This window comes from Hemiscyllium ocellatum, chromosome 14, assembly GCF_020745735.1.
Source record: "Hemiscyllium ocellatum isolate sHemOce1 chromosome 14, sHemOce1.pat.X.cur, whole genome shotgun sequence".
In the NCBI taxonomy this organism is placed as follows: Eukaryota; Metazoa; Chordata; class Chondrichthyes; order Orectolobiformes; family Hemiscylliidae; genus Hemiscyllium; species Hemiscyllium ocellatum.
In genome coordinates this window covers 13,815,656-13,829,204 of record NC_083414.1, presented here as the reverse complement: position 1 = coordinate 13,829,204, position 13,549 = coordinate 13,815,656, and the positions used below count along the sequence as shown (strand labels likewise).

General features: G+C 42.9%; 1 protein-coding gene across 1 annotated transcript in view; it reads left to right on the top strand.

Moving 5' to 3' along the window:
• Positions 1 to 13,549, top strand: part of uba1 (ubiquitin-like modifier activating enzyme 1) — a 290,553-nt gene that overhangs the window by 254,788 nt on the left and 22,216 nt on the right. The window contains exon 23 of the mRNA XM_060835388.1: positions 13,181 to 13,282. Coding sequence (XP_060691371.1) covers positions 13,181 to 13,282 — 102 coding nt within the window. The remainder of the gene's footprint in view (positions 1 to 13,180; positions 13,283 to 13,549) is intronic.

Below are 13,549 nucleotides of genomic sequence, written 5' to 3'. Positions count from 1 at the left end.
CTAAAGAGCCCTCAGAGCATCTGACTGTAGAACAGGATGACATTAAGGGAAATGTATAATAAAAGTGTTGTGCAAAGCCCTGTACTTGTGCCCAGTACATTAGACCATCCTTCCTCCCTTTTTTGCATGATCATCTCGGTTATGTGTCGAGCTCTTTATCTATGCATAAGAGCTGACAGAGACTCTTTCATTGCAGAAACCACTAGACGCAACGTGTCCAAATTCTTGGCGACCCTCGAATAAGTCAATTCTTTTTTTTCTCTCTCTTTCCTTTTAATTTGCCTTCATTAACTGGCTTGTTGCTGGGTTGTGAGAGAGGAGCTTGTTGGGTCTCTGTATCCCATAGGGTCACCTCAGGATATCCAAGGGGCACCACAGCAGGACCAGACTGTGCTCCTCACATTAATTAGAACCTAATTTGGCACCACTGTACTGTGAAATGATGGTGTGGAGATTAAACCCTGACTTTCTTTTCAAAAAAGCCATGTATTTATTTGTTTTAGTCATAGGCAGGAAATTGCATAAACTATAGGCTAGTAATTGGCAGGGGATGTCAGTCTCCTGCACTGAGGTTCAATGAGTAAGCACACAATCATCAGGATAAGAAACTAAACTTGCTCACTCGTGTCATTTCTCTCATCCCCTGAGGGCATTGGAACAGGTTACTTCGAATATAGATCTCAGCCTTTGCACTTCCCCTGGAGCCGAACATTACCAAATCTGCGGTATTCAAAATCACTAAACGTCAAGTCCCTCCAATGTGGAAACAGACCATTCGACCCATCGAGTCCGTGCCAACCCTCTGAAGAGCATCCCACTTCTACAATATCCCTGTAACCCCACATTTCCCATGGCTAATCCACCGAGCCTGCACATCCTGAGACACAATAAGGCTATTTAGCATAGCCGATGCAGCTAACCTGTACATCTGTGGACTGAGAGAGGAAACTGGAGCACCCAGAGGAAACTCATGCAGAGAATGTGCAAACTCCACACAGACACCTGAGGGTAGAATCGAACCCAAGTCCCTGGTGCTCTGAGGTTATCCCAAAGATTTTGCCCCGCATGTCTTTGTTCCTCTTAACCAAACCCAGGTTCCTGGCACTGGGAGGCGGCCGGTGTGCTCTGCAATGAAAGAATATGCTTCCTAAGCATCTAAGAGAAAGTGAATACTGCAGATGCTGGAGATCAGAGTTGAGCATGTAGTGCTAGAAAAGCACTGCAGGTCAGGCAGCTTCCGAGGAGCAGGAGAATCAACGTTTTGGAAGGGCTTATGCTCGAAACGTCAACTCTCCTGCTCCTCAGATGCTGCCTGACCTGTGCTTTTCCAGCAATACACTCCCAACTTCCTAAGCATCTTGCAAGTGCATTGCAAAGATGCTGTGAGGATTGTGAGAGTTTGTCAAACCTCAGATACCAACGTCCATGGATGAAGGGTACATGTGGCTGGTGCCCGCGGTCTGTGCCATGAGTTACTGTTTCCCAGTTCTCATTTGGAGGTGCCAGTGTTGGACAGGAGCAGCGGTCCAAAAGCTAATGCTCCCAAATAAACCCACTGGACTATAACCTAGTGTTGTGTGATTTTTAACTTCCTAGTTCTGACTTCCATGTCAAAATTGCCCGGTGTCTGGTTTGCTCACGACGTATTAATGAGACAAGGTTTGCAGTTGATAAGCTGCAAATGTGTTGCTGGTCAAAGCACAGCAGGCCAGGCAGCATCTCAGGAATAGAGAATTCGACGTTTCGAGCATAAGCCCTTCATCAGGAATAACTTTGCAGTTGATAAGGTCAATTACAACCAATAATCCCCGCTTCATAGGCAACTCTCTGCTCCCAAATGAGAATGTCACCTCAACATCTGGGACTTAACTCAACCTTGCAGCAACCTGCTCCCAGTATTGAGATTGGCTTTGCCAGCCACCTCATGTGATTCTGCCACTTTTCTCTCCAGATCACTTGTAGTTGAGGCCTCTGTAAGATTCTGCCCGTTCAGTTGCACATTTGTGTATGCAACAAGCTTCCATTATAATAGAACTTTCAATAAAAAGACTTGCTTTTACATTGCATTTTTCAGGACCACCATATATCTCAAAGTGCTTTGTAGCCAATGCTGTACTTTTGAAGTGTAGTTCTTCCTGTGGTGTAGGTAACAAGCTGACCAAGTTGCATACAGCAAGGACCCACAGGCAGCAACATGGTACTGACCAGATAATCTGTCTCAGTGTTATTGATTGATGGATAAATATTGAACAGCACATAAGGGCTAACAGTAGCTTTTGTGGTGGAATGGTAATGTCCCTACCTTTGAAGCAGGAGATCTGGGTTCAAGTCATATCTGCCCCAGAGGTGTATTCCTAACATTTCTGAACAGGTTGATTAGGAAAGAATTTAGAATATGAGGAGTCAGGTTAAGTAACAGCATACTGTAGATAGAAAACAGGCATGAGTCTTTCTTCGAATTCACACCATGGGATCTGTGAGAACAGACCTAGCCTCAGTTTAACATGTTATTCAAAAGGCAGCATTCCTGACTGTGCAGCACTCCCTCAATGCTGCACTAACATGGCAGCTTCGATATTTTTATTGTGCTCATGTTCTGGAGTGGAACTTGAAACCTTGAACCTTCTGAATCCAAGGTGACCAATTGAGCAATAGCTGGCAAACTAACTCCTTTTAAAAGAGGCTAATGTTTAGCCTCAAACAAACACAGAAATTGCTGGGAAAATTCAACCAGCCTGGCAGCACCAGTGGAGAGAAAGCAGAGTTAATGTTTCAGGTCCAGCGACCCTCCTTCAGAACTTTGTTTAATGTTTAGTCTCTTGCCTTGATGCAAGCTTGAACCATGTAGTGATATTTCAAAGCCAGTTCATGGACTCAGTTTGCTACATTTCTTTCTAAGATCCAGAGCTTAATGAATTCATACCATTGACTATCGTTTGAAACTGGAAATTAGCTTCTTGGAAATCCACAGAAAGGTGATAAAATCTGTAATAGATCATGTGTGTTTATATATTGTACCAAAGGGTATTGTAATATGCCTGGAAACATGGTGTTCCACAGGGATCAGTTCTGAGTCCGCTTTTGTTTGTCATTTATATAAAATATTTTGGGTGAGAGTATAGAAGGCATGGTTAGTAACTTTGCAGACAACACTAATATTGTTGGCATAGTAGACAGTGAAGACGTTTTTACAAATGGGTCAATGGGCTGCAAAATGGCAGATGGAGTTCAATCTGGATCAATGCAAGGTATTGCAATTTGGTGTAATACACAAGGGTAGCGCTTATACAATTAATGGTAGGGCCTTGGGTAATGTTGTAGAACAGAGGGATTATATATAAAATATAGAATCCCTACAGTGTGGAAACAGGCCATTCGGCCCAACAAGTCCACACCAACCCTCTGGAGAGTAACCCACCCAGACCCATTCCCCTACCCTATATTTACCCCAGACCAATGCACCTAACCTACGCACCCCTGAACACTGTGGACAATTTTGCATGGCTAATTCACCTAATCTGCACATCTTTGGACTGTGGGAGGAAACCGGAGCACCTGGAGGAAACCCACACAGACAGGAGAGTGTGCACAACTCCACACAGACAGTCATCTGACGCTGGAATCGAACCCAAGTCCCTGGTGTTATGCCATAGTAGTGCTAACCACTGAACCACCTTGCCACCCTGTAGGGAATGTAGGGATACATATTTCTTTGAAGTTTGCATCACAGGATGTATAAAAAGACTTGCCTTCATTGCTCAGTTCTTTGAGTCTAGGAGTTGGGTAGTCATGTTGAGGTTGTAAAGGACATTGGTGAGGCCTCTTCTGGAATACTATGTCCAGTTCTGATCACCCAATTATAGGAAGGAGATTATTAAGCTGGAGAGAGTTCAGAAGAGATTTACAGGATGTTGCCAAGTATGGAAGGTTTGAGTTATAAATAAAGGCTGGATAGGCTGGGACTCTTTTCACTGGAGCATAGGAAGTTGAAAGGTGACCTTTTATAGATGTTTATAAAATAATGAGGGGGATAGATAGAGTTAATGATAGTTGTCTTTTCCTTAGGATGAGGGATTCCAAGGCTAGGGGACACATTTTAAGTTGAGGGGAGAGAGATTTAAACAAGACACAAGGGGCAGACGTTTTGCAGAGGGTGGTTCACGTTTTGAATGAACTTCCTGAGGAAGTGGTGGACAATTGTGACGTTTAAAAGACATTTGGATAAGTACATGAATAGGAATGGTTTGAAGGGATATGGGCCAGGAGCATATTCATTTCTCCGTTATTCATTAGGTGTGTCACACACAAGTAACCCAGGTCCTCAGGCTAATTATGTTGAGAATAGGGGCTTGAACCATGGCCTATAATGAAAATTGAATCCAAGATTAATATTGAATTCAGTTCAAGACAAGACTCTGAACTGTATTCAATAAAAGTCTGGAATTAAAAAAAAAATGAACCTATGGTGATTGTGGTTAATAACCTGTCTGGTTCACTAATGTCCATCAAGGAAAGAAATCTGCTATCCTTACCTGGATTTCAGACTCACAGCAATGGGCTGGCTGATTCCTAACTATCTGGGAAATGAGACTAGCTTAGCCAGAAACATCCTGTAAACAAATTTTTAAAAAATCTAGGCACAAAGCAGTCTTTTGTTAACTCATACAATAAGAATTGAATTTTGCAAGGATTATTTTCTGACGTGAGTCAGTTCCTCTGTTGCATCAGCGATAATAATTTAATCTTTTTTGCACAGTCAAAGTTTTCAGGGATCCTCTCTCCCATTATCGGATCCACAGCCTTGTAAAGGAGATCCTAATTTCTCCAGGAAGCCCCACACCCAAGTCTGATGCTTCCTGAAATATAATTCAAATCACCACGTCCTATTATGATGAATTTCCTATTGCGAGACAAGTTTAATGCCACCTCATTTGGAGCCACCCTTATCCAAAAGGACGCATCCACTCTTGCGAGTGCATGGCTTGAGCTGAAGTGTGCTGGGTGTAGGCTCATACAAGTTAGGACAAGATTCTGAATAACATTGATACTATAATCTCCAGCCTTTTTGAAAGATCAGGCAACGGCTGATGCAGTGATGCTTTGGAGTGTTTGAGGTAATCACAGATTAAACAGGGATTAAATGTGAGCAGTTAAAACTGCAGCCTGGGTGGGGGGGTGGAGGCGGGGGGAGGTGGGGAGCAATAGGAAACCCTCTATAAGAAATGGGCTCTAACCTCTGGCACTGCAAATTCTGAATCCTCACCGGATGGGAGTCCAGGTGAGCTGGGCTTAATTAAAACAGTCGTAAAAACACCAAATGCATTGGAAAAATAATTGAACATTTAGTCCAAATGACATTGGTACACATCGTGTTCTTAAGTCAACCCCAACCCCTTTCGAAATGTATCTGTTATCAGCTGTGCCACATCCAGTTTCTCAGTGTCAACAGATGAAGTACTTTCTAACCAAACTGAACTTTTAATCAAAGTAAGTGAATCTTCCCCTTAAAGAGTTAATTATTTTGTTAGAGCTTTTTCTCCTTCGCGGTACTGTATCATTCCAGATAGTGCAATCACTATTTTAGCTTACTCCTTTCATTTCTGAGGAGGTTCAATTTTTCATTTAGCAGACCCACCAAATAGCAGGCTAAATTAATTTTATCGTCTGCAGACTGTGTTTAGCACCAACAGATCAGGTTTTGATTTATAAAAGCACAATCTTCAATGAGAAGCCGAACTTGTGGCAATTGCCCCACTTTAGATGTTAACTTGTAAATAGTGAACAGAAAGACTGAGAGGGACTGCTCCTGAAATGTGTTCCTCATTAGCAACCTGCTTGCTATTATTTGGTTGCTGTTATTCCTGCAGTATGTGTGACATTAAACTGGCCTGTGGAATGATCAGACCAGCCTGGGCTGTTGGCTCACATCAGCCTGTGGCAGCATTTCCGCTCTCAGCTCTCTCCTTTTCCTCCCTCACTTCACATGTGGATTGATGGAGACAGGAAACGGGCTGGGGAGAGAGGGAGCAGCTGTGGGTGAGACAACCGCCCCTCCCCACCCCACAAACACACACTCCATTACTTTTGGAAAAGATGCATGAACTTAGCCAGGTGTGCCAAGAAAATGTGACAGAGAGACAGATGAAATAATGGGGCGGGGGGAGCTTAAGACATTAATATGAGCCGGGAGATTTATGCAGCTCAATAATGTTCTTTTTTTCATCCTGTACAAAGAGTTGAGAGGATGGAACGGATACCTGTATAGATGGGGAGTACGTGTGTGTGGAGAGGGAGAACACATGACACCCAAAACTATGTATATATGGTTTGAATAAAGGGAAATTAGAACAAATCATTTGTATGATATCAGGTTTATTGGAGGAAAATGGATTAATAGCTGCTGTACTGATATTGCAGCCAAATGCATCAATCACACCAGTTATTTGTCTCTTAAAAACTGTTTCCAATTGGAGACTGCAGTGGTAAACTGCTGACCCCAGAGCTTGCTGTAGTTTCCAAAGCTGCGGATTCTAGTCATTAGTGCTCACTTCTGTAACCTAAGGAGAGAAGGTTTACCTCTGATTATATATAGGGAGATGTATGTGGATATATACGTGTTTCATGATTTAACAAGTTCAGTCATTTTTTTTCTTGTGTTGTGGAGGCGTTTTGATGTAGCTCAGAATTAGGGAAAGTGGGATGGGAGACTGTAAGGATGGGGTGAGCCAAAGGGATTGAACCTTAAAACCAGATTGCAAGCATTTTCACCTTGGAATTTAGTCACAACTACTTATTTTTTTTTGGTTGCAAACAATAAATTAGGCTGTGTGAGTATTAAAACGTGAACAGTTTTAAAAAATTAATTCACGGGAAGTGGCTTCATTGATGGGGCCAGCATTTATTGCCCGTCCCTAGTTGCCCTTGAGAAGCTGGTAGTGAGCTGCTTTCCAGTACCCACTGCAGTCCATGTGCTGTAGGTAGACCCATACTGCCCTGAAGGACAAAATCACAAGATTTTGACCCAGCAACACTGAAGGAACGGTGATATTTTTCCAAGTCAGGATGGTAAGTGGCTTGAAGGGAGCTTGCATGTTGTGATGTTTCCATGTATCTGTTGTCAGTACTCTTCGAGATGGAAGTGCTTGTGGGTTGGGAAGGTACTGTCAGGGGAACCTTGGTGAATTTCTGTAGATAGTACATGCTGCTGATATTGAGTGTTGGTGGTAGAGGAGGTGGATGCTTGTGATGCAGCACCAGTCAAGTGACCTGCTTTGTCCTGGATGGTGTCAAGTTCTTGAGTGTTGTTGGAGCTGCACTCATCCAGGCAGGTGGGGAGTATTCCATCACACTCCTGATTTGCGTCTTGTCAGTTGTGGACAGGCTTTGGGGAGTCAGGAGATGAGTTAGTCACTTCAGTATTCCTAGTCTCTGAACTACTTTTGTAACTACTGTGTTTTTATGGCTAGTCTGGGCAAAATTGAGGAACTGCAGATGCTGGAGATCAGAATCTAGATTAGAGTGGTACTGGAAAAGCACAGCAGATCAGGCAGCATCCAAGGAGCAGGAAAATGGACGGTTCGGGCAAAAGCCCATCATCAGGAATGTGGCTGGTAGCCTCAGGGGTGGAGAGATAAATGGGAAGGGGGTGGAGCTGGGGAGAAGGTAGCTGACAAGTGTGATAGGTAAATGGAGGTGGGGGTAAAGGTGGCAGGTCGGAGGGGAGGGTGGAGCAGATAAGAATAAAGGGCTTTTGCCCGAAACATCAATTTTCCTGCTTCTCGGATGCTGCCTGACCTGCTGTGCTTTTCCAGCATCACTCTAATCTAGACTCTAATTCAATTCCTGGTCAGTGATAATTCCCAGGCTCATTGAAAATGTTTTGAACAAGCCCGGTTTTTTGAGACAGTTTTAATTTGAAGTCTGTATATCTATTGTAAGTCAGGGAGAGACTTGATTGAACCCTGTACCCACTGTGGCTGAACAGATGAGCACCTCACTCCCCAATCTCCACCACTCCCAGACAGTCCCTGCTACTAATTTCCTTGTTGAGATTTTTCACAAGGAAATATATTAGACACTTCTCGTACACGCAAGTTAACATATTTCGATTGGACCCTTAATAAAACCAGCATGATTGCAAGATTGTCAGCAAGAGACCTAGGAGTGAGATGAGTAAACACCTCTTGACTCAGAGAGTTGTTAGGATTTGGAATGCGCTGCCTGGGAGAGTGATGGAGGCAGATTCCATTGGAAGTTTTAAAAGAGAGCTGGATATATATTTGGAAGGGATGAATTTCGAGGGCTATAAACTAGAGAGTAAGATTAGCTGGGTAGGTCTTTCGGAAGCCGGTATAGACATGATGGGTTGAATGGCCTCCATCTATTCTGTAAATAGTGTAATTCTACAAAATTCAAGGCTCAAATCAAATTTTTAATTTGAATTTTTTTTCTCCAAATGTGAAAATTTCTGTGAATTAAATTTATTTAAAAGTGATGATATCCTTGTTTTGGAACTGTATGACTTCAAATGGGTTCAAATCCCACCACAACAGCTGAAGTAGTTTAAATTCAATGAATTAATAAATTTACAAGATATTCTAATTAATTGTGGTTGTGAACCCATTTTTGATTGTTGTGAAAATGCATCTGCTTCACTAATGTCCTTTAGAGAAGAAAATCTGCTGTCCTTACCTGGTCTGGCCTATGTATGACTCCAGACCCACAGCAACATGGTTCGCTCTTCACTGTGCTGAGAAAAGACCTGGATAGCCAATCAGACCAAGGGCAAATGGGCATGGGCAATAAATGCTGACATAGAGTCATACAACACAGAAGGAGCTCTTTGGCCACTGTCTTTGCCAGTAATACCATCACTCAAAAAAAAAGTTGAGTATTCTGCAGCTGCTGTTGTGAAATAAGAGCTGCTTTGTGAAACATGGTCCCAACTGTGAAGCCAACAGCGTGGGTTCAATTCCCACACCAGCTGAGTTGACCAGGAAGGACTCTCCTTTCCAACGTCTCCCTTCGCCTAAGGTGTTGTGATCCATAGGTTAAACTACCACCAGTTGTTTAGAACATAGAACATAGAAAAATACAGCATAGTACAGGCCCTTCGGCCCTCGATGTTGCGCCGATCCACGCCCACCTAACCTACACTAGCCCACTTTCCTCCATATGCCTATCCAATGCCCGTTTAAATGCCCATAAAGAGGGAGAGTCCACCACTGTTACTGGCAGGGCATTCCATGAACTCACGACTCGCTGAGTAAAGAATCTACCCCTAACATCAGTCCTATACCTACCACCCCTTAATTTAAAGCTATACCCCCTCGTAATATCTGACTCTATAAGTGGAAAAAGGTTCTCATGGTCAATCCTATCTAAACCCCTAATCATCTTGTACACCTCTATCAAGTCACCCCTAAACCTTCTTTTCTCCAATGAAAACAGCCCCAAGTGCCTCAGCCTTTCCTCATACAATCTTCCTACCATACCAGGCAACATCCTGGTAAACCTCCTTAGCACCCATTCCAGTGCCTCCACATCCTTCCTATAGTATGGCAACCAAAACTGCACACAATACTCCAAATGCGGCCGCACCAGAGTCTTATACAACTGCAACATGACCTCAGGACTCCGGAACTCAATTCCTCTACCAATAGAGCCCAGTACACCATATCCTTCTTCACAGCACTATTTACCTGGGTGGTAACTCTCAGAGATCTGTGTACATGGACACCAAGATCCCTCTGCTCATTCCCACTACCAAGTATCCGACCATTAGCCCAGTATTCCATCTTCTTGTTACTCTTACCAAAGTGAATCACTTCACACTTAGCTACATTGAACTCCATTTGCCACCTTTCTGCCCAGCTCTGCAGCTTATCTATATCCTGCTGTAACCTGCCACATCCTTCCTCACTGTCAACAACTCCACCGACTTTCATATCATCCGCAAACTTGCTCACCCAACCTTCTAGCCCCTCCTCCAGGTCATTTATAAAAATGACAAACAGCAATGGTCCCAAAACAGATCCTTACGGAACACCGTTGGGAACTGCACTCCAAGATGAACCTTTACCATCAACTACTACCCTCTGTCTTCTTCCAGCCAGCCAATTCCTAATCCAAACCTCCAACTCACCCTCAATGCCATACCTCCGTATTTTTTGCAGTAGCCTACCATGGGGAACCTTATCAAACACCTTACCAAAATCCATATACACCACATCTACTGCTTTACCCTCGTCCACCTCCTTAGTCACCTTCTCAAAGAATTCAATAAGGTTTGTGAGGCACGACCTGCCCTTCATAAAACCATGCTGACTATCCTTGGTCACATTATTCCTATCCAGATGTTCATAAATCCTATCCCTTACAATTCTCTCTAAGACTTTGCCCACAACAGAGGTAAGACTCACCGGCCTAGAGTCATAAAGATGTACAGCATGGAAAAGAGATCCTTTAGCCCAACTCATCCATGCCAACCAGATATTCAAAAATATTCTAGTCCCATTTGCCAGCATTTGGCCCATATCCATTTAAACCCTTCCTATTCATATACTCATTCTCTCTAATGAGAGAGCTGCCCTATGGACCGGTAGAACTATGGTGAATTTAGTTTTTTCATGGAGTCCCAAAAATAGAGGAATGCTACCGTGCCATAACGGTAGAGTCAGCTCAGCATTAACTTTCCTCTGTGAAGTGGTTTTTTTTCTATGTTAAAAGGTTCTGCTATTGATTTGAAAACAATGGGACTCCCTTCGGGGACTTTCTGTAAGTGATGTCACCCATTGTTTCACTCCACGGTTTTTCCAGTCATTGATTCAGACAATGTTTTAACATAAAACCTTTTGTTTTCTGGTGAGTTGTGTTTGTGACACGGTGCAATTTCCAGGGAGCTAGTACAAATTCAACTGTCTGAATGGTCTCCGTCTCAGCTGTAGTCGCTCTGCCATGGAATGTAAATATTAAGCATACAGTCTGAAGTCTAAGTAAATTTGAAGAAATTTTAGCTTTTATTTTCGTAAGTAAACAAGTAAAGTTCAGTCTTGCCCTCAGGCTAAATTGCGTAAAGAGTATCTGTCTCCAATGTACATGTGCAAACAGATGCATATAAACAAGGAGGAAAGTACGAATCATCTCTGTCCCCTTCACAAAACACACAAGCACAAATACAAACTTGGAGTTCTTTAGCTCAGTGCTTCTCAACTTTTCTATGTCTGGAACCCCAGCTTCTAAAATTCCACAAAAAACAAAAAAAAATTGTATAATTGAACAGCTATATTTATTATTGTTTTTGTTTTGCTTATTTAATGTGAACTTAGGCAATTATTATAATCAAAATAACTATTACGTGATTTTTGATGAGCAATCGTTCTCAAATCACGTGTCAACATTCAAACCTAAAGTCACATGGTTTCCCTCCCCTGTGAAAGCGCATTTTTTTAAAAAAAAGTCTTGGTTCACCTTCTCCAGCACCTTAGAAATCCAGGGCCAGTACCATCCAGAAAGACCAGGGTTGTAGATGGTTGTAGATCAGCACCCATGTAAACCACTCACCATCCTCAATTGAAACTCTTTTCAAACAGCACTATGGTATATCCACACCCATACCCACCAACCCCCAACATTCACCCCACTCCACCACCATCCCCTTTCCCCCACCCACCACCCACCAAAGCCGCTTTTGTTTTTGTTATGGGCTGTGAGCAGCTGATTTGTGGTTACAAAGACCCAAAATGTAAAAGTAGGCCATCCAGTCCTACAAACTTGCTCTACCATTCATTAGGATGATGGCTGATCCTCTACCTCAATGCCATATTGCTTTCCTGGCCTCCCAACAACTTGTCAACACATTGAATACCACTCTCCCATGCCATTGATACTTGTAACATCCCCTGCATCATTCAAGTGGTTGTGGGTCCAGCTCCCACCTCTGGAACCTGGGTGCAAAATACAAACCCACCCTTCACCATGCAGAAGTCCTGTACACCAGGCGTGCTATGCTACTGGACGTTACATATTTTGAATCAAAACATAAAACTGAGGCCCTATCTGTCCTTTGAGGGTGAATGTAAAAGATCCCACGGTAGTGTCTTAATTGGGACGGGGACAATGGTATAGTGGTAATGTCACAGGGTTAGATTCTTTGATTCAAATCCCACAACTGCTGTTGGAAAATGAGCTAAATTAATAAAGATCTGCCTGGATGTCCTCTCCTAAAGGACATTATTGAGCCAGATTGGATTTCATAACAAGCAATGATACTTTTTCTAGGTTAGTGGTCATAGATTGAAGGTGATGCACAAAAGATGCAACGGTGATGTGAGGAAACGTTTTTTTTTAACCCAGCGGGTTGTTTGGGTGTGGAATGAACTGGCTAGAAGTGTAGTGGAGGCATTCCAAAGGGCATTGGATAATTTTGGATAAAACTAATGTGCAAGGGTATGTGGGAAAAGCAGGATTGGCACCTGGTGTTCATTTAATGAGCTAGTCCATGCTCAATGGGCTGAATGGCCTCCTTCTACACCATAACAATTCTATAAATTCCATGAATCCTTCTTTCTCCCTATACCCCTTGATGCCTTTACATGTATTGATTTCTTTCCTGAATATATTCAATGACTTGGTCTCCACAGCCTTCACTGGTAGAGAATTCCACAGCTTCACTAGTTTTTGAGTGAAGAATGTTTTTCTTAATTCAATCCTAACTGGTCTACCCCATGTACTGAGATGGGCGTCCTCTGATTCTAGACTCCCCAACTCGGGAAAATATTCTCCCTCCATCTAGTCTGCCCAGATCTGTTAAAATTGTATCTATTTCAGTCAGTCCCCTCTCATCTTCCTAGACTCTAGTGAATACAGGCCCAGTCAAACTAATCTCCCATAGGAGAGTCCTGACATCCCCGGTATTGTCCTAGTGAACCTCAGCTACACTTCCTTTATGGCATGTATAGTCTCTCTTCGATAGGGAGACCAAAACTACATGCAGTATTCCAGATGAGGTCTCACCAAGGCCTTGTATAACTGCAGTAAGACGTCCCGACAACAACCTGTCTTTTCTTTGTAAATGTTCTGTGATGACTCTTGGTAGACACCTTGAGACTATCACAGATCCTAGTCTTATACAACTATCCATGGTGACAATGTGACTAACTCTGTCTTTTTAATGTTGCAGTATCGCGATAAAGAATGGACATTGTGGGATCACATAGATGTCCAAGGCATTAAACCAAATGGTGAAGAGATGACAATGGCAGAATTCCTAGATTATTTTAAGGTAACGAAACTTCCTGTCTACTCCTTTGGGTTGTAAGTCATTGAGACATAGAATCATACAGCCCAGAAACAGGCATCTTGGTCCAACTCGTCCATGCCACCCAAATATCGTAAACTAATCTAGTCCCATTTACTTGCATTTGGCCCATTTCCCTCCAAACCTTCTCTATTCACGTACCTGTCCAAATATCTTTTAAATGTTGAAACTGTACCTGCAACTACCTCTGGCAGTTCATTCCATAAACTCACCACCCTCTGAAAGTATTGC